General features: G+C 37.9%; 2 protein-coding genes across 10 annotated transcripts; both read left to right on the top strand.

Annotated features, from left to right (window-relative positions):
- Positions 1 to 140: 140 nt before the first annotated feature.
- ilf3b (interleukin enhancer binding factor 3b) lies at positions 141 to 16,811 on the top strand (the record flags this gene model as incomplete). 9 transcript variants are annotated; one of them, XM_084406809.1, is made up of 19 exons in its annotated part: positions 141 to 262; positions 2,324 to 2,399; positions 3,509 to 3,738; positions 3,838 to 4,018; positions 4,110 to 4,257; positions 6,757 to 6,848; positions 8,259 to 8,354; positions 8,811 to 8,922; positions 9,139 to 9,236; positions 9,348 to 9,459; positions 9,556 to 9,669; positions 9,760 to 9,965; positions 10,205 to 10,357; positions 10,887 to 11,024; positions 11,163 to 11,276; positions 11,394 to 11,520; positions 12,703 to 12,750; positions 14,910 to 15,281; positions 16,038 to 16,811. In XM_084406809.1, 18 exons carry the CDS (start codon positions 2,397 to 2,399, stop codon positions 16,169 to 16,171), a joined length of 2,478 nt encoding a protein of 825 aa, XP_084262935.1. In that variant the 3' UTR covers positions 16,172 to 16,811. The 9 variants fall into 9 exon arrangements, with proteins under 9 accessions (XP_084262935.1, XP_084262932.1, XP_084262939.1 ...); XM_084406806.1 differs by having other exon boundaries at positions 11,163 to 11,306; XM_084406813.1 differs by lacking the exons at positions 14,910 to 15,281; positions 16,038 to 16,811 and adding an exon at positions 13,323 to 14,826.
- A 591-nt stretch (positions 16,812 to 17,402) lies between these two features.
- farsa (phenylalanyl-tRNA synthetase subunit alpha) lies at positions 17,403 to 26,215 on the top strand. Its single transcript, XM_084392660.1, has 13 exons — positions 17,403 to 17,609; positions 18,599 to 18,736; positions 19,235 to 19,333; positions 19,422 to 19,540; positions 20,442 to 20,534; positions 20,714 to 20,842; positions 22,075 to 22,190; positions 22,296 to 22,380; positions 22,938 to 23,037; positions 23,124 to 23,292; positions 23,445 to 23,522; positions 25,477 to 25,591; positions 25,681 to 26,215. Exons 1-13 carry the CDS (start codon positions 17,463 to 17,465, stop codon positions 25,784 to 25,786), a joined length of 1,494 nt encoding a protein of 497 aa, XP_084248786.1. The 5' UTR covers positions 17,403 to 17,462; the 3' UTR covers positions 25,787 to 26,215.
- Positions 26,216 to 27,001: the final 786 nt, after the last annotated feature.

Below are 27,001 nucleotides of genomic sequence, written 5' to 3'. Positions count from 1 at the left end.
TGTTCAAGTCATTTTAATGTAAGTTAGTTTGAAATGACTTAAACATCCAAGTTGACTGTATTTAACAAGAAAGAAAGAAAGAAACAGATTCAATGTCGCTAGTTTGAATGACAAAACCACGCCCTCTCCATTCATTCCCGTCTGTCACTGACGGGATGATCTTATTGGTTCACTGAGATCACGTGTCTCTGTTCCAGCTTAGAGCACGCTGATTCTCTTCAGCTGCAGAATAGTGGACGGGCGCATCTTTGTCGCGGCATTGGTGAGTAGATATGAACATAAATATTCTTAAACATTACTTGGTTTAAAATGATTTAGCTGCAAATAATCCCGATCTAATAATTCTTATTTGCTCTGAATGTGTTGTTTCAACACTTAAATGCAGTGAAAATGTATTTATTTGTTCAGCAAACGGCTACGGCTAGCAGTTAGCACGCTAGCTCTTCATGAGTTTGATAAAAACAGCGAGAATTGAGCATTACGTGATTATTTTGCCTTACATTTACGCCTTAATGTATAAAGTAGTCTTCTATTTTGTCTCATTGTGTAGTTAAATGAGCATTCTGGCAAAGTTAAATTAGTTTTTTGGGTGTTTTGGGGGAGGGTCACGACCATTTTATCTCATTCGGTATCTCGAATCTCTGGCCGTGTCTCAAACCCAAATGCGTATCTTGCTTAGAAAGCACGTTGTGGCGTCAATAGCTAGATTTTCGTGCAAATCGTAATTTTACCATCAGGAATGACACCTTAAAGACCAGTGGATTTCTTAAACGACGGTAGATGTTTGAGCACACCGGTCCCCATTGTTTGGCTGCATTAAAATGGCCGCACACATCTGTGATGTATACTGCGTTTTCCCTGTTTACTTCCATTGGTGTGTTCATTTTGATACAATTTCACTGTGCGTACATTGAGTATGTAAGAGATGTTTTTTTCTTTTTTATTTATCATATTTTTACTGATCTGTTTTTAGATTTTAGAGTTACGGGGTTTGTTTGGGCGTCAACAAGTGCTTGTTTGATATAATATAGACGCATCATTCCAAATTAAAGTCTTCATAGCAATGAAGCAATAATATTTATTTTAAGTAGTACAGTGAAATGATCGTTTAAGTCTAATAATTACACATTTTTCTCATTCTTTTCACATCAATGCTCAGGTCATTTTCTACGCTTTATTGTAATATTTGGGGAAATCAGTCTCACTACTAGTGCACAATCCAAGCTTTTTTTTATTATATGTATTGGTATTTTTGTTACTTTAATATAATGCAAAGGTTTTCAAACTGGGGTCAGCGGGCCTTGAGGGAGTGCTAGGGGATCTGTGAACAATTTTTAAAGAGAGAAAAAGATCGGGCAGGAAAATGTTATATATTGATAATCAATATTTTGATTAAAACCAATAATAAAAATGAAATAAATAAATAATACATAACCGCACAGCACTGTAGTAAATAAAAAATGTACCATAGTAGGAACTAAATATTTTTTTTACTCAATTATATATATTTTTTCACAGTATAAATTGGGTCTTTAACATGCAAATACACTGCTGCCTTTTACATTTTCGGATGGTAAATTTCAGATGGTTTTATACCAATAATAACAGTCTAGTTAGAAGTTGCAGAAGTGAAATGGTTCACTTGTGAATTGAGAGATCAACAAACATTTACTGGCAATTCAAGGAGCTATGAATGACAAAAACATTCTGCCCAGATAAAAGGGTGAGAATGGCACTTGTGCGACAAGCATGTAGACAATAGCAGGAAATGAGTTTGAGGTTTCAGGAAATGCAAAAATCTCGTTCTTTTGAGATATAATGGCATCAGGAAGTCACGTCAGTCATATGTTTTAATTGTATATCAGTTTTCAGTCTGGTGAATAAAAAGGGGTTTCAGTTTCTGAGCTGGTTGTGCTGCATCTCTTAGACCTGGATGATATTATGGGTTGTATTGAGTCACTGTCTCCGAGGAGATCTGAATATGTGATGCTCTGTGAACATTGGCAAGGATGCACACAGAAGGATTTTATGGGTTAGCCTAGGCCTTGATTTTTGCTGATTCTGAAATCAGAATTGCTCTTACGGGGTTTGTGCACTTTATATCTCTTTTGAATTTTTGCTTTAATGTTAACCAAGACAATTACAGACACTGTTTTGTATCGTGGGAACTGCCTCCTGTGTTTAACAAATGTAAACATGACTATTTTGTACCATATTTTGATTGAAACGGTCTTTAAAATAGCTGTGAAAGAATTTTACCAATCAGGTTTCAGCTGATTATAATGTATATTGAATAATGAAAACTGATTGTTTTTCATTACAGACCAACTGGAACAGCATTTCTCTGCCACATTTAGACCAACACTGCCAAACTGAAGAACTACTTTGTACCCATCATGGTAAAGTATACATATTTCAATGCTTCTACATTCTATGAATGCATGTCTGTTTGCTGATTGAAGTCTCTCAATAATTGCAAAGTTCACTAAAGCTAATTAACACTATCTAGAACTAAGAAATAATAGTAATAATATGCCAGAAAATACACAGCACATCCACGCTATTTAGGGAAATTATATAGGAAATTTGAAGTATGTTTAGGCTATTAATGTTGAGAAGAAAGTTTTTTTGAAATCTCTTATGGTCAAAGGCTGTATTTGATTAAAATTTTTTTAGTAAGAACACTATTTTTTGTAAAATTATGATTTGTAATAACTTAAATACAAATATATTTTAAATGTAATTTATTCCTGTGATGATAAAGCTGAATTTTCAGCATCATTACTCCAGTCTTCAGTGTCATATGATCCTTCAGAAATCATTCTAATATCTAATTCTTTTTACTGTCACTTTTGATCAATTTAATGCATCCTTGCTGAATAAATACCCGCTTTAGCACCGTCGGGCCAAACTGTTCTCTTTGCTTAACCATTCCGTGGCGGTCCGGCTCTGCCAGTACGGACATGGTCTCATTTTCCACTGTGAGCCTGGTAACGGAGCTCTTTTGAATGTAATAGAAATGCATCAGTTGTTGCCTTAGTAAAGCGAGAGTTTTCAGAGTATATGAGATGTAAATAGAGATCGCGTTATGGAGGATGATCAAATATTTATTTTACTTTTATAATTAATTTGTTTACGTTGCTCAAAAACCATGCTTAGCCGACTACAGAGAAAACGAGTAGCCAGACAACAGATGCGCTCTATGAGCACAGTTAGCCAACAGCGCTGAGAAATCTGGGCAGATAAGAGTTTGTAATCGTACTGTTCTGTACCAGGCTCAAGTGGAAATATAACTGGAACCATTCCTTACTGTTCTTAGAACCATTGAGCCTAACTGTGGAAAAATGGCTATAGTATTCATTTGTTTAAAAAAAAATGCGTAGTATATGTGCCCAACCTTTTGGTTTAAATTGGTGTATTGTTTATGTAACGTGCGTATATATTAATGTATATATGTATATAAATTAATGTAATGTATATTTGTTTTTCTGTCTTTGTTTCCATGAAGCCTCCTCCTCTTCGTCATCGCTCCATGCGCATCTTTGTGAATGATGACCGTCATGTGATGGCTAAGCACTCGGCCATCTATCCCACCCAGGAGGAGCTGGAGGGGGTGCAGAACATGGTGTCTCACACCGAACGTGCCCTCAAGGCTGTCTCTGATTGGCTGGACGATCAGGAGAAAGGAAATACCAAAGTGATCACCTTGGAGTCCGATGGAGACGGCGAGAAGGAGACGTCAGTGATCCCTTAATTTCATCTTCTCTGTTGTGACTGTATGATTAGTTATTGGTGTGAGTTAGTATCTCTCATGTAACTCCTTATTTTGTCCTCCAGTGAACCAAAGTCCATGGATCAGCCCACGCGTTCCCTGCGTGGAGTCATGCGTGTGGGTCTAGTAGCTAAAGGTCTCCTGCTGAAGGGAGATCTTGACCTGGAGCTCGTGCTGTTGTGCAAAGACAAACCCACCATCACCCTGCTGAAGAAAGTGGCAGAGAACCTCGCTGTGCAGCTTAAGGTATACTTGCACCTGTAATCTTAACATCATTGTCTAAAAAGGCAGGATGTATAAATCATGTGGAAACCTGATCATGTGATCTGTCCTGCAGCTCATCACAGAGGAAAAATATGACATTAAACCTTGTATCCGTGATGCCACCATTGCCATCAAAAACTCTAAAGAGCCACCGCTGACCCTCACCATTCACCTGACGTCACCCCTCGTGAGGGAGGAGGCTGAGAAGCAGGCTGCCGGGGGTAGGTTTGAAATCACGTGCCTTATGGTTCCTCTAACCACCCCCACGACCCCAGAAACAGCAAATGCAGATGGGATGGACTCAGGCAGGGATATTGTTTATTGGGCCTTCAATGAAGCTTGGGGATGTTGTGTACAGGCTAGTCATGTGACACAGATTGTTATGTTTACTGCCACCTGAAGTCTCACGGTTCCATGCAGCATGATGTTGAAGTGTTGACGGCCCAATATACAGTAACATAAGTGATGGGTAAAGCTTTAAATAAGACCCAGTTCCAGGAGAGTTTACTGAAGGCTTACTGAGAATTAAGAAACAAAATCACAAACCTTGTTGTTTGCATGTGTTCATATAATGGAGAAGAAATGGAACAGTTTGCATTGCAGCAAAAATGAGAAGCAGAAGTATTGTCGAGCTCTGGTTTGTTTACCAGGTCTTGTTGACAGAGACTGGACGGAGGGCAGGAGGGTTATAGATAATGCTAGACATTAGGACAAAATGTAACAAAAAGATTAGACTCAATAAAATACAGCCTGATAATATATGGTCACAGTATCTCAACGAATCTGTAGTTTAGTGCATCGTGGGCAGACTTAAGTCTAGTAAAGAGCTTTTTCAGGGCTACAGTGTTGGACAGGGAAGATACCGAAATAAAAACCTGTTTCGGTGAGATAAAACCATTGACCTTTCGCTAAACCCTGCTTTGCAGTCCAATCTTAGCTGCTTTAGCCGTTCTCCATTTTATCAGACAAGTTTCTGGTCTTTTCTGATGTTTGTCCATAGAAGTTCTGTCTGTTTGCAAAATTTCTGTATGATTTTATCCAACAAACTATGGTAAAATGTTGTTGCTCAATCTTTTAAATTGACAAGTGCATTGGACTTGGTTTGTCCTAAATTAAAACCTAAAACATTAGGGTTAATGCCTTCATTTGTGCCTAGCTTAATGTTAATTACTGAATGCCATGTTTATGATCTATTCTAGTTGTTAGAGAGGCGATATAAACAGTTTAGTCAGCCTACAATCACTTTAAAAAGAAGCTTCTCTCTTTTCTTTTGGAATTTTTGCTTTTTTTAAAGTTATTTTACTGTAAATGTCTTTAAAGACACATCGTTAGCCTCATAGCATAATTGCTTAAGTTGCCCTTTTCTAAATATTACTTAGGCAATTATGCTATGAGGCTAACGACATGACAGATCATTTCACAGTTTAATCCAATCCTTGCAATCAAGTTTTACCACTTTGAGCACATTTTACTGGAAAAAAAACAAGCCCAAATCTCAAATTGGTTCTTTCGAAAGAGAGCAACCATAACCAAGGGTGGCGGGGCTTAGCGAAGGGTCAATTGGGAGCAATTTTGAAGCTGAACTCAAAGCCTAGCCCTATCTGTGACCCCATGATTAGTGACGCCTGCCTTTGACCATCACAAGCCATCAGTTTTGCTGCAGTGTGGACTCGTTTTAATCATACCTCTTGTGTATCTGACTACTGCTGCCTGTGGTTCAAAATCTGATTCTCTCTGTCAAGCCTTCTAGTTTGTCAATTTTAGGGACGCTGGACCTTTGACCAACTGGACGCTCTCTGTCTCGGAAGGGGCAAGGCAGTGCACCCAGAAAAACAAACAAGGGGGCGAGGGGGAGGGGTTCCCCCATGTCACACCATCACACAAATGACCTCAGTTTTCACTGATACATATATTATATTTAGCCAGACAAGAACCTCCCAACAACACTCACTCACTGTGCACCTTCATGCCTCAAAATACAGCTGCAGGGGTTCTGTTCCAAATCATAGTGAGCTGCCTACCTAGACGCCATCTACAGGTGAAGACTGTTTCAGTCAGTTGGCAGGAAATTGCTGTCAAAATCTTTTGTGGTTAAGGCTATTCCAGAACTTTGCATACATTTATGCATTTTGACAGATGCTTTTATCCAAAGCGATATGATGGTTTTATGGCGAGCTCAGTTAAATATTTTATTTAAAATGTGATGATCACATAAAGTGTAATTTTATATACAAATATTTATTTTATCCATTATCGTTAAAATGGTTCCGTCTTGAACAATATTTCTGAGTACTGTATATTTTGGTACTTGCACGTATTCGAATAAGCTAGAATGCTTTAAATTGAAAATAATTTGATTTTAACGACCTCTAGCCTACTAATCGAAATGCCTTTTTTGTCTTATTATATGTAAAACATATTTAAAATGATTATGCTTTTATAAAAAGTCAAGGTAGGAAACGGCTAGATTAATCCATTTTATTGTCAAGTGTCGCCTCACTTGGGTTTGGAACAGAGCCGAATGCTCCGCCCACTTGTAGGTTTCTGTCCTTGCTGTTGTGTACTTGCACAGGAAGGGTTGCTTTTGTTTGGGGGGGGTTCCCCGTCCTCTCCCCTCCACTGCCTTTGGTAGGGGTCATCTGCCTCCTCCCCCCTGGCCGTGAGACAGAAAAACCCCTTGGTCAAACTGTACCTTGTCTTCTTATTCCACCTGCCAATAGAAACGCTATCAGTCAACGATCCCCCGGATGTACTGGACAGGCAGAAATGCCTGACTGCCTTGGCGTCCCTCCGCCACGCCAAGTGGTTCCAGGTTTGCATCTTGTCTTTATTTGTCTTCTAGTAGTTGAGTTTGTTTTTAATTTTGTATATGTGTTAACCTTATTTCATGCTGTATTTTATTTTTCAGTTGTTTGTGTGAATTTCTTTTCGGTGTATCTGTGTAGATTTTATTTATGGGAGTGTATTTGCCTCTGGTAAAATGTCACATTCTTGCTGGTTAGGTTTGAGTTGCGTTGCCAAGGACATCTTTGTCAATGCTGTCTGACTTCTGCCTGGCTAATTTAACTAAGTTTACTATCACCTCGATAAACTGTTCATTGCCCTTTTTACATGTCATCAACTGCCACTTTTACGGTCCAGTTTAATACTTCATGTTTTTGATCACCTTAATTTTAAGTGTAAATATTTTAATGCAAATGTCGGGTGCAATATTTCTGAAGCCAGCCGCACCGTTTGACACTTGACTTGTCGGAGAAAACCATGAGATGCAAGGAAAACCAGAACGGGATGATCAAGTCTATCATGGTTTCCAAAAAAATTAAACAGTACGAATGTACTATCAACATAGATAATAATCAACATTACCAACATAGATAATAAATAATTGCAGGAATAATATAAAAAAAGTATTACTTTAATAGTATTACTTTTCAGTATTACTGTTTTTACTGCATTTATATCAAATAAATACAGCCTTGGTGAGCATAGGAGACTTCTTTTTAAGTCTTACTGACCCCAAACATTTGAATGTGAATATAAATATCCATAAAGCACTAGATAATCAAAAAATAAGTTACTTTTATAACTTTACACATCAAATAATAAACAGTGATTTGTGATATGCTGTCGTTCCCTTTGATAAACAAGCTTGAGGTGTTATGCCACAAATGTTGCCTGCTAAGCTTTTATTGAACTTGGAACATTATTATAAGCGAGAGATGTTTTACTGCAATACCCTGCAAATATCTCACATTGTTTTGGCTTTGTCAGCTTTTTTCATGCCAAAAGGAATATTGCACCTTTTCCGCCATTTTTTGCGTATCCATGCTTTCATTGATGCCCTGCAGTGCTTTAAAAATGCAGCTGCATTTCCCAGATCCTCTAGAACATTCTCACTTCTGTCAACTCGTATTTAATATCTAATCAGAAGGCCAGCCTCAAACACGAGCTCTGTTGTGTTCTTCATCTCTTCAGCATAATGTATTTAATCTGCTCTCTTAATATCTGTCATATATGTAGCTTCTCAACTGAGTAATATGCTTTTTTTTTTGGTGTACCTCTTAATCATTCGTCACCTTCTTTACATTAATGCTTATCGACACCTTATTCAGTATCGGCAAATCTCACCCCTTTTGTTTGTTTGTTTATTGCTTTGGTGTTGTGCCACATTGAGTCCATGAGATAAACCAGTGGATTGTATCCCTCCTGCTTTTGTCTCTAGGCCAGGGCTAATGGGCTCCGCTCCTGTGTGATCGTCATCCGTATCCTTAGGGACCTCTGTGCTCGTGTTCCCACCTGGGCCCCTTTGCGAGGATGGGTAAGTACGAAAACAACCCGAGAACATAGGGATGACCAATGTTTTTAAACTGCAGCTTAAGCTTAACTGTAAATTTATGCATCGTTTCCATTGTGGTGCAAAACAGCGCTGCATAATAGAAAATGGGTGTTCATTCTAATTCTAGTTGTTAAATGTTTTGAATAAGTAATTACTTCACGACCGCTAAAAGTATGTTCTATAATGTGTAATCTGAACGTCCTACGTTCGCTATGTAGTTATGTGACCTACCAAATAATTTTGATGAATTTATTTCATTACAATTCACATGGATATTATATTTTTCCATGTAAATGTGTATTGTAATTGACAATTTCAGAATTAATTATCTCAATTTTAGCTCTAAGCGTTGGTCTTTTTTTCCTTGATATGAATATAATAAGCAAACCTTTCATTCATATGTTGGCATCCATGTAATGCTGCTCTTGTTTCTTGAAGCCCTTAGAACTGCTGTGCGAGAAGGCGATTGGCACTGGGAATCGGCCAATGGGAGCAGGAGAAGCTCTCCGCAGAGTTCTTGAGTGTCTCGCATCTGGAATCCTCATGGCTGGTAAGAATTGAAATCTTAACATCTAAAATAGATTCCAAAAACGGTGTCTGTCTGCGGATGGCAGTAATGCAGTATAAGAGACCATTTTGAATCCATTCAACCCCTTTAGCTGTGACATTTACTGGTTACTGTTGCTGTATTAACCAGTCATCGTAATGAATGATTGAGAAGTATAGCATACTACAAAAATGCTTTTGAAATTTTGTCTGCTTTCAGATGGTTCAGGCATTTGTGACCCTTGTGAAAAGGAAGCAACAGATGCCATCAGTCACATGGATCGCCAGCAGCGGGAGGACGTCACTCAGAGTGCTCAGGTTTGTCAATAAATTATTCAGCTTTTTTTTTTTACTACATTTTTGCATTTATTTGTTTAGAGATCTCATTTGAGCTCCATGGGTGACGTTTGTCGTCTTTTTGATTGACAGCATGCCTTAAGGCTTTCAGCTTTTGGACAGCTGCACAAAGTACTTGGAATGGATCCGCTTCCTTCAAAAATGCCCAGAAAACCTCGGAGTGACACTCCTATTGACTACACGGGTAAGATGGAGTGTGGAGCGGTGGATATTTTTCATTACTTGATGGATGTTTTTGTGTGAAACTTGATTTTTTTTGGTTTGTGTCTTATCCGCATAGTTCAAATCCCACCCAGCACAACCTATGTTCCTCCAATGAAACGCCCCATGGAGGAGGAGGAGTCCACTGATGAGAAGAATCCAAACAAGAAGAAGAAGAAATTGCAAAAGAAATGTAAATGTTCTTCATATGTTCATAATTGGCTTGTGGTGGAGTTTTGCACACATTGCACAAAACACTTAACTTTTGTATTCTGCTGTTCAGCTCCAGAGGAGAAGGCAGAGCCGCCACAGGCCATGAATGCCCTGATGCGTCTGAACCAGCTGAAGCCGGGTCTGCAGTACAAACTCATCTCTCAGACCGGGCCTGTCCATGTGCCGGTGTTCACCATGGCTGTAGAGGTAGACGGGAAGAACTTTGAAGCTTCTGGTCCCTCTAAACGCACTGCTAAACTACACGTAGCTGTCAAAGTAAGAGACTGATGAATTATTTGACTTGGTCTGAAACACTTTTCTTTCTTTTTTGCCATAGAAGCTACATTATTTCTTAATGATTCAGAATCTTTCAAATGTAATAATGACTTTCCTTCTCAACAGAAATATTAATCATATTGAAAAAATAAAATCTGTAGTTTTCTTCTCTTTTTTTTTTCTTTTTCTTTTTACAGACCTAGCAGAAACTGAATTTTGTTTTTTAATTCCTTCTCCAGGTCTTGCAAGATATGGGTCTGCCAACGGGAGTGGAGCAAAAAGTAGCTGAACAGGTGAAACAGGAGGAGCCAGTGACCACACAGGAGACTTTGCCCCCAGTGACCCAAATGGAGCCAGAAACGGTGCCAACCTCAGAAAGCCCCACTGATGAGGTATTTAAGATCATCTTTATAACATGAACCCAGATAATGGCTTATAAGGACAAGTTTGTAATTACTACAGATTGCACTACATTTTATTTTTGGAAAATGATTAGCCTAATAATGACCAAGCAATTTTATACCATGGTCTGTCTGAATACTCTATTCTGATTGGCTGGAAGGTGTGCAATAAAACTGTTTAATGCACAGGTAGTCAGTTTAATTACCGTTCTATATTAAAATGCTGTTGAGAAGCGCGCACACACACCACTTTCGAACAAAGTGACCGTAAAGACACTTATAATAAATGCTGCTCTTTTGAACTTTCTGTTCAAAGAATGTTTTGTCATTACTGTTTTTACTGTATTTAAGAGCAAAAGCTTTTAAATTGAATAATTTACTTTAATCGTCATGTTATTCATGAAGGAAAGTGCTAATTAAACTTCATTATGATTTAATTTGGACTGGTTAGTCACATCAAACCTCCAGTGTTGTGTGTTGTTGGGTATTATAAGAGCTTGTTTCTTCTTTGCTCTCTCAGAGCGCTCGGCAGCAGGGGCCCATCCTTACAAAGCATGGAAAGAACCCTGTCATGGAGCTCAATGAAAAACGCAGAGGACTGAAGTACGAGCTCATCTCTGAGACCGGTGGAAGCCACGACAAACGCTTCGTCATGGAGGTGAGGGCACGTCGGCAGAGATGCATTGTAGTTTGCCTGTCGCTTGCTTTCTAAGGTCGATTTCACATCGCAGATTCACAGTATTTATTCTAGACCGATAAAATATCCATGCCTTCTGTTTTTGATTCCTGCCTCCAGGTGGAGATCGACGGACAGAAGTTTCAGGGTACCGGGTCCAATAAAAAGGTGGCGAAGGCCTACGCCGCACTGGCAGCCCTGGAGAAGCTCTTCCCAGAGGGCTCCAACTCAGAGGCAAACAAAAAAAAGAAAATGGCTCCAATGGTACATCGTTGTTATTCTGTGTTCAGTGACATTGAAATCTCCTCTCTTATATATTCTCTCTTTAATGGTCTGATTTGGTGGCTGCAGCACCCCACTGGATTTGGGATGGTGAGTGGGCCTCCTGCTGACATGATGGCCAATCCCAGGGGCAGAGGGAGAGGACGTGGCAGGGGCCGCGGCCGTGGATTTAACAATGGCGGAGGATTCAATCAAGGTACACCAGTGCTGTCTGCAAGCATCACTTAGTTTTAAGGATTTGGACAAACCTTATAAGACCCAGTGTAGCAGAATTGCAACGTTTGTATAAAACAAATACCTAATTTTCACTCAAAATTGCTCAAATCTACACCCCAGTAGCTGTCACTCTCAACAATTTTAGGTTACACTTTATTTTAAGGTGTCATTGTTACAATGTAATTATATATTTAAGTACTGAGTAATATTAAGCAACCACATGTACTTACTATAGAGTTAGGGTAGGATTAGGATTTGGTTGAGGGTTAGTTGCATGTAATTATGCATAATTTACTGTTATTACTATGGTAAGTAGTAACACTGTAAAATAGAGTGTTACCCAATTTTAATATCAACTGTCAGAATTAACACTTTTGGAACACATTTATCTATTTACAAAGTATTTGATGTCCAGTTTTTTTAATTATTATTTCTATGTTCTATAATGTGGAAAGGTTTATATGCCCTGAAATTTTGAACGTACATGAATTTGAGACCATTTTCAAAAATGCAAGCTGGGCATTAGGGGGCAGATTTTTTTCTCACACAATGAAGCATATTTAATGAATAGTACAAATTTTTATATATAATATATAAAAAAAGAAATTCCAGCTTTTTTTTTCAGTCTTGTCTTATTGATATAACGAGATGAATTTTCTTTTAGTTTAGTGCTATTCAAATTAATAAATTGCATTAATGTTTTGATATGAATATTTATTGCATCATTTAAATAGACGTGTATTGAGATTCCTAAACTTTTCATGACTGCTTGAAATGTTTCAAATACATTTGTGTGCTAATTTGAGTTATGAATTTAAAACGTTCACTTAGTTTATCAAAAACTAGTGGTAAAAAAAAAAAGTTCAGTGTTGCAATTTTGCACGGTTTAAAAAAAAAAAGTTTTACCCCAGTGTTTAGGTTTTGCCTAAACACATTTTTTTTTTTAAATAAATAATGGCTTCCTAAAGACATGTTAAAGGGTGAAAAGAAATACATCATGAATATCAATGCTTGGGTCTCTGTGTCTACTTAACGCCCATCCTGCACTGTTTGTGCTACGAACATAAGTTCACCTCAAATTATGTCTAAACTGCTTTGCAGACAATAAAACAAAAGTCCTGTTGACTTGCATTTGAACATGCATATTCTTGTCCTCTTTCAGGTGGATATGGGACGTATGGATATGGTGGCAATAACAACTCTGGCTACAGTGAGTATTTTCCTATTTGTCACTGGGGCCATTGATTTTTACTTATTTACATTTTAATTTAATACCCATTGTCTTTATATCCTAATTAATTTGTTTCTAGCCATAAGACTTGTATTAATGGCACAAGTTATTGCCATTTTAATTTCCTCAGTTATTTTTTATTTTCGCTCAAGTAAAGAAATCTGTGCACATAGCCCTGGATGTATTAAAACCGCTACACTAGTTGTTTTTAGGACATTTTTTTAGATGATGTCTTTTGAGTTTATGTAGGTATCCGTTATTGTATTTTCCTTTTTGATTTTACATTTCTCTGCTTTGTTGTGCCATGGGACGCAAACTTTCCTCGGCGAAAAACGCGAAATGTTCCCAACATGCCAACGCCACTCTTTCTGAGGAAAGCCGCCTTGAGGGTGATCGGAGCAGAGAAATCTAAAAAAAAAAAAAAGCACAGAAAACTATCGTTGACCTTAATGATAACTGATTGACAACATATGCCCGGTGACATATGTCATGGCATGCCGAACACAGAAGACGTCTAATTCTGTGCTTCTCTGCTCTGTCTCACCCTTTAGGTGACTTTGTCTCAGACTCCTATGGCTACCACGAGTTTGCGACATAAACCGTCCTGTTTTCAATAAGCACACAAACGTGAAATGAACAATAGAGACCGAGGGGGGAAAACACTGGTTACCCGCATTTTGAACTCGTTTCCTCGTGAAGTATCACCCACAATCTCACCTCAAATAAACCTGCACCCACCGATCAACTAACACTGTGGATGTGAACGGGAGTTTCTGCCTACAGTTGCTATGGGAAATCTGACACGTTATCTGTGCCACAATCAGTGAAGTCGAGTAGTCTGATTGGCTGACGGATGGTCACAAAAGTAGCGGACTGACATTTCATCATGACTGTATCTTCACTGCAGCTTTGAATCACTGTATAAGCCATTTTTTGCCGACAGTTTAGCTGTTTTTCCTGGAATAATGTTCCCGATGGATTTTTTTCAAAAAAATTAAGTAACTTCTATACATTGCCATGTTTTTAATTGTTTTTTTTTTTCAAGTTTATTTATTTTTCTTTTTTTAATTGTGGTGAAATCCATTGTTTGTGAATGAGTTGGCACAGATTTTGAATTTAATTCTGTGAACCATTGAACAAACGCAGGTATATTTGTTGCATTTTTGTTTTTTTTTAATTGATGTTTGTGGATTACTTTATTTTTTGCAATAAATTTGAGTTACTTTACAAACCTGTGATATCCATGTAAAGTTTCTTTGAATATTTCTTGAAAAATCGATTTGCATCAGGTTTAGCAAAGATGTTTTTTTTGTGGGAAGTTTTAGCTGGTGTTACGATTGAATGCCAAAATGTTTTGGCAGAATGAAAATGATTTCAATCAAAAAAAAAAAATATGCAAATACATACTATAATTGGCGCAATTGCTTTCAGACCACTCGCAACAAGTTTTAGAAAATAAAATTAGTGCAAATCCACGTAGACTTTGAGCACACAGAATTTCTTCAACACTGCAATGTCGTGAAATGACCTCACGCTCAAACAAAACAAACTCAACATATGGAAATATATCAATAAATACAGTTAAATGCATTCTACTCCACTTTCCTGCGGTGCTTTAAACCTGTAGTGTTAAGCTTCGTGTTCAATTCAGAGGTCAAGCCAGTCTTCTACTGCATATCTGTCTTATGTGATACGAATTCGCAGGTCAGAATCCAGCAAACTTTGTAGCAGTGAAATGGCTTTGCGTAAGCTTGCATTTTTCCTGCATTTCGCATTTGCATGCACTTGAATGGAAAGAAAAGTACAGCGTCGACCGTTCCATTGCCGTAAAGCCAGAAAATGCAGATTAGTCTGTGGTTTTATTGAACCTCCATTGTTCATCCAGTCAATGACGCAAAACGTTAAGAATTGTCCTATCCCACAGTTTAATTTTTGTTAACGTTACATTAACATGACTCTGTATGGATGTTCATTTTGTACAAAGTTGCATTGTATAGCAATATGTTTTTAACCTAAACACTTTAAAACCCAATAAAATGATGATTCTGTAAAAGCCTTCAGATTTGATGATGTGAACTGAATTACAATTAATGTCCCTCTGAGCAGTGTGTTTAACTTGTACTGTTATTCCGCTTCAGATTTCTATAATAACGGAGGGTCTAATGGCGGATCGGTGTCCTCGGGTCCTGGAGCGTCCGGTCCAGGCACAAACGCGTCTTCTGTCGGAGCAGCGGGAGGAGCGGGCGGTTTTGGCTCGTATTACCAGAGTGACGGTGGCTTCACCTCCCCTACGGGAACCCCCAAACCACCCATTAAGAAGCCGCCCATGCACCAAAACAACAAGCCTCAAGGACCCGGAGCAGGACAAGGGGCTCCCTTTGGTCAGTACGGCCAGGGCTTCGGACAGAAGAAGAACTTCGGCCCGGCTCAAGGTGGAGGAGGAGGAAACTTCAACTACAGCACTGCTTACCCCTCACAGGTGACCGGAGGACAGGACTACAGCTATGAAGGTAATGAAAACATTGTGATTTATGCTGCTTTCACATGCTATCAGAATTAACTTAAATATGAGCTTCCTAGTCAGAATTTAATTGGACCTGAACGACCTATCAAGTTGTATTTACTACTGGGAAACTCTAAGATAATTTTGATGCCCATGTTTCCAAGTTATGAGGGCAGTAAATTACTTTACTTGTCATTCACTAGTGCATATTTACATATATGAATAACCATTTGAAGCCTATTGTATGTTTTATACATCGTTAAAATGGCATGTAATTGACTGAAATTCCATCTAGATAGCGAGGTGAATGATTATATGGTTGTCAACCAATGGGACGCTACATTTTTATGCCTCATTTAGTATATGTGGTCCTATGAATAGGCAAATTAGCCACACCTCCTCTCACACAGCTCTTTGGTTCACTGCAGTTTTAAGGAGAAAATACTCAGCAATGGTGTTGACTTATGAATTTGTAGATGGCTTGTCTTAAAGGATATTAAAAACACCACATAGACATAAACAACATTAAAAGGTTGATTTTCACCACAGGGGGACTTTTGGTTTTAATAAGATTAAGGCAAGAATAAACCTGGTGTCCTCCATGATCCCTATTCTTTCTGACAACAAAGCACTTGAACACAACAAGCTAAATTACAACTTCAGGAAATTTCCGATAGCACGTGACGGCAGTATTAGTGAGTCTGGGTGAAAAAAAATTGTGGTGTTTTACTGTTTCCTAAATTCTGATTGGTCTGCCTCATAGGTTACAACAACCAGTCAAACTACAGTTCGCAGGGCGGAGCCAACCAGAATTTCGGCGGTAACCCCGCCTCCTTCAACAGCGGACCAGTAGGGTACGGCCGGGGAGATCCTAGTATGAACTACCAGTATCGATAAACCTGCCTTCCTTCCTGTGTGCGGTCCTGCACCATCACTTCCAAACAAGGAGCATCATCCTTTCTGATTCTATCGTTCTTGTTTTTCTTTTGGTTCCTATCACCAACACCTGAACTAAAGCAAAATAGTGGTCTCTAAACATTGTGCAAAATAGTGTATTTCCATGTTTCTTTTGAAGTATGTGTATTTTTATTTTAGTTTAGTTACTTTAAATCTGTGAACAAACCCCCTAAACTACTGCCCTCGAGAGGGACATACGAACCCAAAGCGACGCATGCGAGGACCTGATATTTGTTAACATGCAGTGACGGGACACGCAGTCCTTGAGTGATTTTAACCATTCAGACATGTATAAAGATGCATCGTCTCAAGCTGTAAATCATTAGGTTTATGATATTTTTTTCTTCTTCTTCCTCTGTTTGGCCAGCTACATTTCATGATTTTGCCTGTAATCATAGGCTTTTCTTTTAAATTATGAATGCACATGTGACATTGTTTTAAATGGTTACGTGATTGTGAAAGTTGTGACGTGTCGGGTCGTTGTAGCGTTTGGCTGTTTTTGGGTTGGGGGACCTTTATTTTTCCGAACATTGTTTAAAGAATGTGTGGTGTTTGTAATAAAGGATTTTATTTTGGAGGATTTCTGATTTCTGTGGTGTTTTTGAATGCACTTCTCCAGGTATTTGGGTTATACCTGTATTTACATATAGAGTTGGGTCTAAAAGTCACATTGAAATATACCATTCAAGATTAAGTACATTCAAACGTAAACATAAAGTTTTAGGATATAATGGAATATTTTTAATAAAGTTTGAGCCCATGATTGAAAACTCTGGTAATGATAATGAAAATATCTTATTTTCGAAAGTGTAATATACAGAGCCACTAAATATACAGAACATTTTTAATAAGTGTTGACACGATTGAAAACTGATGATTAACGTTATATAAATTGTTTTATAAGAAAACCAAGCTGCTCTAAATATACAGATTTTTTTTTTCTTGACAAAGGTTTTTGGACGCCACAATTGAAAATTCCGGTGATAGTAACAGTAGTATTAGTAATAATGTAAATATTAATCTTCAAAAGTGTTATAATAAATACAGAACTGTTTTTAATAAAATAAAGGTTTGTGGGCCCATGACTGGAAACTGGTTAATATGTAAATATTTTCAACAGAGCAGGTCTACATGGTTTACGGTAAAAACAATTGTGTGCGGTTTTGTTACTGTGGTTACGGCTGTGTGACGTCATGTCCGTTTCCCCATCCGAGCGCAAGGCGACTCCAGCATGGCGGACACCGGGCTCTTGGAATCGCTGTTACGGCTAGTGGAGAAGGTCGACGGCGGCATTGACAGCCAGGATGTGGCCGTGTCTCTCGGCGTGGATCATCAGGCGATCGTCGGCGCGGTGAAGAGTCTGCAGGCGCTAGGAGAGGTGAGGAGATCCTGCAGCAGAAACACGCACTGTCTGATGCAACAGCGGCGCAAATGATGAGACCCATTCAACCCGCAGGATCTGTAGCGTTACTAACCTGAAATCATGCGATAATAGTTAGAACCGAAAATCTATCTATCTATCTATCTATCTATCTATCTATCTATCTATCTATCTATCTATCTATCTATCTATCTCTCTGTCTATCTTTAAATCTATCTATCTATCTATCTATCTGTCTATCTTTAAATCTATCTGTCTCTGTCTGTCTGTCTGTCTGTCTATCTATCTTTAAATCTATCTGTCTGTGTCTATCTATCTATCTATCTATCTATCTATCTATCTATCTATCTATCTGTCTGTCTATCTATCTGTCTATCTTTAAATCTATCTGTCTCTGTCTGTCTGTCTGTCTGTCTGTCTGTCTGTCTGTCTGTCTGTCTGTCTGTCTGTCTGTCTGTCTGTCTATCTATCTGTTGTTTTGTGTGTCTGTCGTTCTATACAACTAGGAACAGAACAACTAGATTAAAAGAAGAAATAACATGTATAACAACAAATAACACAAAAAATAAGTGAGTAGCAAAACGTTAACTATATAGCCTAGTATATTTACAAAACTGTATCTATATATATCTCTCTATATATGTTTCTATATGTATTGTGTATCATAAGATACCGTGGTCACCGTGAATTTGCCAAGTAAGACACATTCGTGCCTGGAACAACATTCCTGTTAAAAAAAATAAAACATATCCCTAAAATCAGAGGGAAATGAAATGTGAATCACACGGATGTAGAAGCACTTAACCCTGGTTGTAAGCCTAAAAAACTCTAAACTTATCCCTCAAATCTGATCATAATGTTATTATTATCGGTATGTTATTGTAGACCAAGAGCATGTTGAGCATGTCACGTTCATATATATATATTGATCTTCTATAAATATGTGATTGTTTATCTGTGTTAACTTGGCTGAATGATGTGTTCAGGTGATCTCGGCAGAGCAGAAGTCCTCCAAACACTGGGAGCTGACAGGAGAGGGGCATGAGATCGCGGAGCAGGGCAGTCATGAAGCCCGAGTGTTCAACGCCATCCCTGCTGAGGGTCTGCCGCAGAATCAGCTCATGGTGAGAGAACAACATTATCTGTAGGTGTACCACACCATCATGTGCTGGATTTGACCTGTACGAGTATCATTAAGATGAATCTCAGGTCAAGGTCATATTTCACCTCAAAATCAAAATGATTTGTTTTTTATTTTATACGATTATTAGATAAGATTATTTTCTATTTTTATTAAAACACTGTTAGAGTATTTCTGTTAAGTACAGTTAGATGTATACATCATGGAAGTATTTGTTATACAGAATTCTTTAAAAAAAATCCTTTTGACCAGACAAGGTGTTCATCTTTTACAGTAATGTATATGAGATTTTAACATTTATTTTCTATTGTTATTCATATTATTATTATTTTGCATAACAGTTGAATTTTTTGCTTTAATAACATATATACGATCACTAGGGTTACCTATTAATCCTGTGAATTCAAAACTGATGCACATACATTGGTATGCATGTCTATCTAGACCTGTGGAGATTTTATAATGGGCCTTTTCCTTTTAGAAAATGCAGAGCGGGAAGGTTGGTTTCAGCAAAGCCATGTCCAACAAATGGATCCGTCTGGATAAAGCTCACGAGGGAGGACCGAGAGTCTTCAAAACCGTGAGTTACATGCAGTGCGGCACAGATCGTGAATTAAGCCCAGATACCTATATCAATGTGTTATTAATCTAGTGTGTGTGTCTTGCAGGTGGAAACCATTGAGGATACAGTAAGGGACAAACTACAGCTGGTGCAGAAGGAACAGTCGGCAAAACTAGAGGAGAAAGAAAAGAATGAACTGAAGAAAAGGAAACTGCTAGCAGAAGTGTAAGAGAGCGTTGAGTTGCTCAAGTTGTTCATCAAAGGCCCTGTTTACTCCTGGTATTAAGATGCGTTTTGGTCGATCGGATCACAAGTAGACGAGGGAGACACATTCTCGTTGACACCTGGTGTTTTAATCCGTCTCTTTTGTCCACTTTCAACCACTTCTGTCCTGTTTTCTTCCAGGGGAGGGTCTATGGGCCGGGAAATGTATGTTTTTTTGTTTGTTTGTTTGTTTGTTTTTTTCCCAGATCTTTGAATCTAATTGACAATATAAGCTCGCGCAATTTACGTATGAACGCGCGGAGATGATGGAAAAACATACGGAGAACAGCAGCTTTCGTTTCTGCTCTAACAGCCGAACACTGCAAGTGTGTGTTAGAAATCAGGAATGGTGAGAGAACATTGTGCTTGGTATGTTTTTCATCTTCAAACCAAACTTGGGGCTTCAGTCGACAAAGTTTAAATCCTGTCTGGCTAGAGCTGTTCCCATAATGTTTATGCGTTAGGTCAGTATGCGGTCTTTAGTGTCTGTTCGACCACATGAGCGTTTACACGAAAGCAATCCGGTCTAATGTGTTTTCTACTACCTCTGGACTTGGTCGAAAGTGGACAAGCTCAAAACGTTTTAGACCCCGTTTACACCTGTATTTAGCGTCGTCCACTTGTGATCCGATCCACCAAAACATCTTAATACCAGGAGTAAACAGGGCCTAAGATTCATTTAGCGTGTTTGATTAGTCTGCGAATGATGCAGGTTATTATTTATTATGTGCTACATGAGCAGTAGGAGGCGCTACAGCTCAATGATGATCTCATCTTAGGTCAAATTTTTGTAAGGGAGACGCATGTAATATATTCCTAGTTTGTCTAAATGAATTCCATTATAAATTCTGAATGATTTTAGGACGGTTAAGTCTTACTGGATCACTAAAGGCAGCAGCTTCAGTACCACCATCACCAAACAAGAGACAGAACTGACTCCAGAGATGATCGCCAGGTGAGACCAATCGCATTCTTCAAGGAAAATAGGCTGAAAAACACTGTCAGATGCAGTTCTGACCCACTTCTTGTGACTTATGCTGGGTTTTTAATATCAAAAATCAGCACACTCACTTGGGTTTCAAGGACACTTCATAAAAATGAAGATGTTGTCTTTGGTTGACTTGTTTCTTTCAGTGGGAGCTGGAAGGAGAAGAAGTTTAAGCCGTATAATTTTGAGGCGATGGGTGTTGCTCCAGACTGCGGTCACCTGCACCCGCTCATGAAGGTCCGGACACAGTTCAGGCAGATCTTCCTGGAGATGGGGTCAGTCCTTCATGCTTACAAAACACTCTTCTACCTCAGATGAGAAACTTAGCAGATTTATTTGTTTGGTCACCATGTTATGGACAAAAGGATTTCACTCATTTATTTTAAGTTGTTCGTTGTTTAGCAGACGCTTTTATCCACAGAGGCTTACAAAAGCAGTTTGTCAAAGAGACAAGAATATTCGTAATATAAAACGGCAGGTGTTTGGACAACTAGATTAGGAAACAAGCTAGAGGATTTTTTTTGGTGTGAGTGTGTGTAAGTGCTTTGGCAGTGTTTTAGTGGAGCAATGCAATGGTAGTACCATGTTTTTTTTTAAAATGTGTTGCAGTATCATGTAAATACCATTTGTTAGAGTTTCTGTGGGTTTTAAAATTCACCCTTACACAAATTAAAGGGATAGTTAACCCAAAAATGAAACCTTTGACATCATTTACTCACCCTCAAGTTGTTCCAAACCTGTATGAATTTCTTTCTTCTGCTGAACACAAACGGAGATATTTTTGAAGAATATCTGGTTACCAACAGTTGATGGACCATTAGCTTACATAGTATTTTTTTTTTTCCTACTTTGAAAGTCAATGGGTGCCGTCAAATGTCTGGTTACCAACATTCTTCAAAATATCTTCTTTTGTGTTCAACGGAAGAAAAAAAAAACCTCATACAGGTTTTGAACAACTTGAGGATGTAAAAATGTAACTTTTTGGGTGAACTATCCCTTTATGGCTTTAAAAAAGGCCTTAGAAAGTCTTAAATCCATAATGTCATTTATTATATGTTGCATGCATTGCAACAAATCAATGTCTTCCTCAGTATTTGTGTCCTGTTTTCCAATACAAATCAAGATATGTTAACTTAAGATGCAAATGCAAACTGAAGTAAAACTTTGAGGTGTTGCTAATACGGCTCATTGTATTTCTCCCTTAACATTAACATTCAGAGAAAATATTGACATATTGTGTTCCCTTCAATTTATTTCTTAAAATTCAATTTATTCTCCTTAAGTCTTAAATTTACCTTCATAAAACCTGCAGAAACCCTGATTTGTACAATAATATTGCTAATTCAGTACTATGGTGTGTTTATCAATACAAGTACAATGGTATTACTATTGACCTGAAACTTAATAGTTAAATGTAACAACCAATTGTGCCTTCATACAAAACTTTTTACTCCATACCAGTGTTTTTGATCTTAGATCATTAATCTACAAGCGTATTCCCCTACAGATTCACAGAAATGCCCACCAATAACTTCATCGAGAGCTCCTTCTGGAACTTCGATTCTCTGTTCCAGCCCCAGCAGCACCCAGCGAGAGACCAACACGACACCTTCTTCATCTCTGGTGAGAGAAGTCCTCCTTTGTGCTGTCCTTGACCTGTACGAGTTTAGACCGCTTGCTGTCAAAGCATGTTTTTCTGGTCTCGAATTAATTGTTTGTATTTCTCAGACCCAGCGCTGGCTCACGAGTTTCCTCAGGAATATCTGGAGAGAGTGAAGAAGGTTCATTCTGAAGGAGGTTATGGTTCACAGGGGTAAGACGAGTGCCATTCATTGATCTCCAATGCCGTTTATTTACAACCATTTAAAAGTTTGGGATCAGTATGATTAAAAAATTTTTTTTTAATACTTTTATTCATTGTGGAAACATGAAACTGATCAAAAGCGACAGTAAAGACATTTATAATGTTACAAAAGATTTATATTTCAAATAGATGCTGTTCTTTTGAACTGTTGGTGAATGGTTTTCAAAAAAAATATTTTCAACATTGATAATAATCAGAAATGTTTTTTGATCATCAAATCGTCATATTAGAATGATTTCTGAAGGATCATGTGACACTGAAGACTGGAGTAATGATGCTGAAAATACAGCTTTGATCACAGGAATAAATTACAGTTTAAAATATATTTCAATAGAAAAAGTTATTTTGAATTGTAATAATCTTTCACAATATTACTGTTTGCACTATCAAATCAGTTATCAAATAAATGAGCCTTGGTGAACAGAAAAGACATTGAAAATCTTACCGACCCTAAACGTTAGTGCATTTGTAGATTTGTAATTTTAACTTCTCATATCAATTTTAAGATACAAGTATGACTGGAAGATTGAAGAAGCTCAGAAGAACCTCCTGCGAACACACACCACGGCAGTCAGCGCTCGGATGCTGTATAAACTCGCGCAGCAGGTGAACACACACACACACACACACACTCATGGCCTCACTCAATGCCGTTTACTTCAGATCTCACTCGTCTCTGTCGTTCCTTCCAGGAGAAGTTCACACCAGTGAAGTACTTCTCCATCGATAGAGTTTTCCGTAACGAAACTCTGGACGCCACCCACCTGGCGGAGTTTCACCAGATCGAAGGCGTGGTGGCCGACTACGGCCTTACCCTGGGGAACCTCATGGGCATCCTGCACCAGTTCTTTACCAAACTAGGTACTGCACTCCTTGCTTTTTACAAATAAGATCTGAAAAGAAAGTTCTTCTTTTTTATGTGTATAATTAGTATAATTAGCCATTTACAATGAAGGAGGATTCTTGAATATTCCAAAGATTTGTGATCATGATTTTGAAATATTTTACTCCAGGAATCACGAAATTGCGTTTCAAGCCAGCGTACAACCCCTACACTGAGCCAAGTATGGAAGTCTTCAGCTATCATGAAGGTAAAACTCTCCATATGAAGCGGTATGTGATTGTTTATGTGTGCTATATGCTACGTTTATATTGCTAAAGGTACAATTATTAAGTCTTTCATAGCCTGCTGTTTAGTAAGTATAGAATAACTGAAATCGGGTATAGGATGTATAATAATAGATGAAGTATGAAAAGATGAAATGATAGAACTAGTGCTGTCAATCGATTAAAAATTTTAACTAGATTAATCACACATTTTTTCTGTGATTAATCGCAATTAATCGCAATAAAAAAAGAAATGTTTTTGTACGTTTTTAATATATTTTATAATGTAATAATTTCACAGTTAATCAAATTAATGTAGAAACAACATAAAGACAGTATATTTTAAATAATTGTTTAATGGCATCTTTTTATGAATGAAGGCCAGTATTACTGATATTAATACAGCTACTGATTTTTTTTTCACATTTATTAGGCTTCAAAAATATAACAGTTTTTAATTTAAGTGAACTTAAAACAATGCTAACATAAACCCATAATAAATGTCATATTTATTCGTGCCCTTCCTGTCTTAACAGTTAGGAAATATACAGAAATGTAATAAAGTTATCAAAGTTATATGCAGTCTGCACTGCATAAACTATAAATTAAATAGTTAATCCTTATTAAAGCTACAAAAGTTATTTAGTCAACAGCAGTGAGTCATTTTCTCTGTTCCCTTTGTTCTTTAACTTTACTGACAGGAAGCTTTATTGGCTGCTGTCCCTTTAAGAGCAGACACACACACACACACACACGCGGAGCTCACCGTTTATATACTGTCTATGGATCTCACACGCGCCTCATTCTCTCGCAACTCTTTGTTCATTTTAGACTTTATATAAATAATTTAAGACTGCTCTTATGAGGATAATCGACAAAATTATTGTTATTGTTATTGTTAGTTCAAGCGCGAAAGAGAACTGGATTCTGGCGCCCTGTCTATGTGTGTGTGTGTGTGTGTGTGTGTGTCACATAAGGACATTCACAGACAGCGCATTCTCTTTTGTCTTGCCGCGCTTGAAATGTTTAAAAGCATTTAAATGAATAAGAGCGTGATCATATAATGTAAAGCTAGCCAACGGATGGCAGAAAAGACGGATGCTGCGTTAATTGCGTTAAATATTTTAACACGTTAAACCAGACAAAAATTAATCGCATGCGTTAACGCGTTAACGTTGACAGCACTAGATAGAACATTGAATTATTTCAAGTGAAATGGTAATGCAATAATGCACTATTTTCAATTTAGTATTTTGGAAGCAAAACTATATGATTGAGTAATAAAATAGCATTGATATTGTAGTTGGCATGAAACAGAAGTTTTGCTTTGGTAGGCTGTAAGGCTCTTTGAATAACACTAATAATTTGCTGAAGTCATGTGAAACTTCATACAGCAGTTATAGGCTATCAGTCACCGCTCTGGAACATTTGTCAGCCAATCAGAATCAAGATTTCAACAGCGGCATGGCAAAGAGTGCAGCTGTCGGATCCCGGACATCATAACTAATTTTTTAAATAATCATTCCTTGTTTAAAAACGACATTACTCATGATTCGGCAAAGAAAACTCCACCAATCAGAGAACTGCGATAAGCAAATACAGTGCAAAATAGTTAATGTGTGTATATACATGCTTATTTAGCAATAAACTTAAAATATATTGTTTTTTATATAAATTATCAATATAAATACTGTGTATATTTATATATTATTTATATATATATGTGTGTGTGTGTGTGTGTGTGTGTGTGTGTGTGTGTGTGTGTGTGTGTGTGTGTGTGTGTGTGTTATGATTCAGCTCACAGCTTCAATTGAAAAAACACTTCTGGAACTAAGGCAATGAAAAGTGGGCGGACTCTGTTGCCCTCTATAGGCGGAAAGCTAACTGTCTGACCCAGTTTAGCATCACAAACCTTTTGTCTCTCTGAATCTCTCTTAGGTCTGAAGAAGTGGGTGGAGGTGGGTAATTCTGGGGTCTTCCGGCCTGAGATGCTGCTGCCCATGGGTTTGCCCGAGGGGGTGTCAGTCATTGCCTGGGGTCTGTCCTTGGAGAGGTGCGTCAACTCACACATATAAAATTGCATCGTTTGCATATAAAACCTCAAAGTTAAAAAAAAAATCGATTTTTTTCACCCACCTTCAGGCCCACCATGATCAAGTACGGAATCAACAACATCCGAGAGCTTGTGGGCCACAAAGTGAACCTACAGATGGTGTACGACAGCCCTATATGCCGACTGGACTCTTAAATGATGTGCACTCAGCATTTGGATTCATTTGTGCTCTCATGACTCATCTGCATAGTTATTGTCCATTTAAGCCATAACACACACCCTGAACTATATTTTGCTGCTCGGGCATTAGTTATGAGGACCGTGTTGAACAGGCTGACGTCAAAACGGAGGAAAAGATTCACGTCTTTGCATGAGGAGCGTCACATTGACCTTGTTACAGTGTCACCGCCTGATACAGAGATCCCTACTGTCCTCTACTTGAATCATATAGATATACATATATATATATTCTCAATTGATTTGTCTTTTCCACGACCCGTTTTTTAATGACAGCTCTGTAAAAAAACAGCCACCCAGTTTGTTCTCACAACCCAGAATGCAATGGAAACTATTGAAGTCCTCATACTGTTGCGATGTTAAATTAAAAATGTTTCAAATCTCCAATATGACTTCATTAATGGTTGTTTATTATGAAAGCACAATTTATTTCAGTGTATGAAATGAAACCGGGGTCTTTGTGCTGTATTTTCCATGGCTGCAGCATCAGATCCCAGTACACCATTGTTCATCTTTATGGTGCGTGTAGCCGTGTACGTTTGTAAATGCCGAGCTCAAGAGGTCTGGATAAGGGTCTTGGGTCATTTGTGTAAATCCAGTGAAGAGGTTTAAGCTTTCTCCGTGCAGTTTAATCTCCCTGTTGGTTAAACGGAAGAATCCGTTTGATCCCAGTGTTTCTATGTTTGACTACAGGGTGTAACAGAGTTTTAAACAGAATTGCAAAAATACACGTGATGTTTAATGTGTAGCTATGAGAAGGGGACCAATGAGATTTCACTGTGTTGTGTGGGCGGGGCTAACCAATGCAGTGCAACAAGTGGTTTGAGGCCCCACATTGTCCAACATTATTGATGACTCGAATCGATGATCAGCTCGAACTTTTTTTTTTAACTGTGATATATTAAAGTGTTCCTAATTTTGTTTTGGAGGTTTCCTACAATATATTTACATGCATCTAAGATCAAAAAACACTATCAGTGTTTGAGAATTTAATATAATTAATTTAAATATTTTATTTAGATACATTTATTTGAATTAATTCAATTTCATTTAACTAATTTAAATATATAACTTTGTAAGTTTCCAGATGCCCCCAGGTTGAGAACCACTAGAGTCAAATTGAAATTGATGTTTCTGCTAAACGTCTCTTTTTCTCTTCTTTGGATGTTCTGT

Source organism: Rutilus rutilus (assembly GCF_951802725.1).
Source record: "Rutilus rutilus genome assembly, chromosome: 1".
Classification (NCBI taxonomy): domain Eukaryota; kingdom Metazoa; phylum Chordata; class Actinopteri; order Cypriniformes; family Leuciscidae; genus Rutilus; species Rutilus rutilus.
Note: the sequence above shows the minus strand (reverse complement) of the source record. Positions and strands in the feature narration are given on the sequence as shown.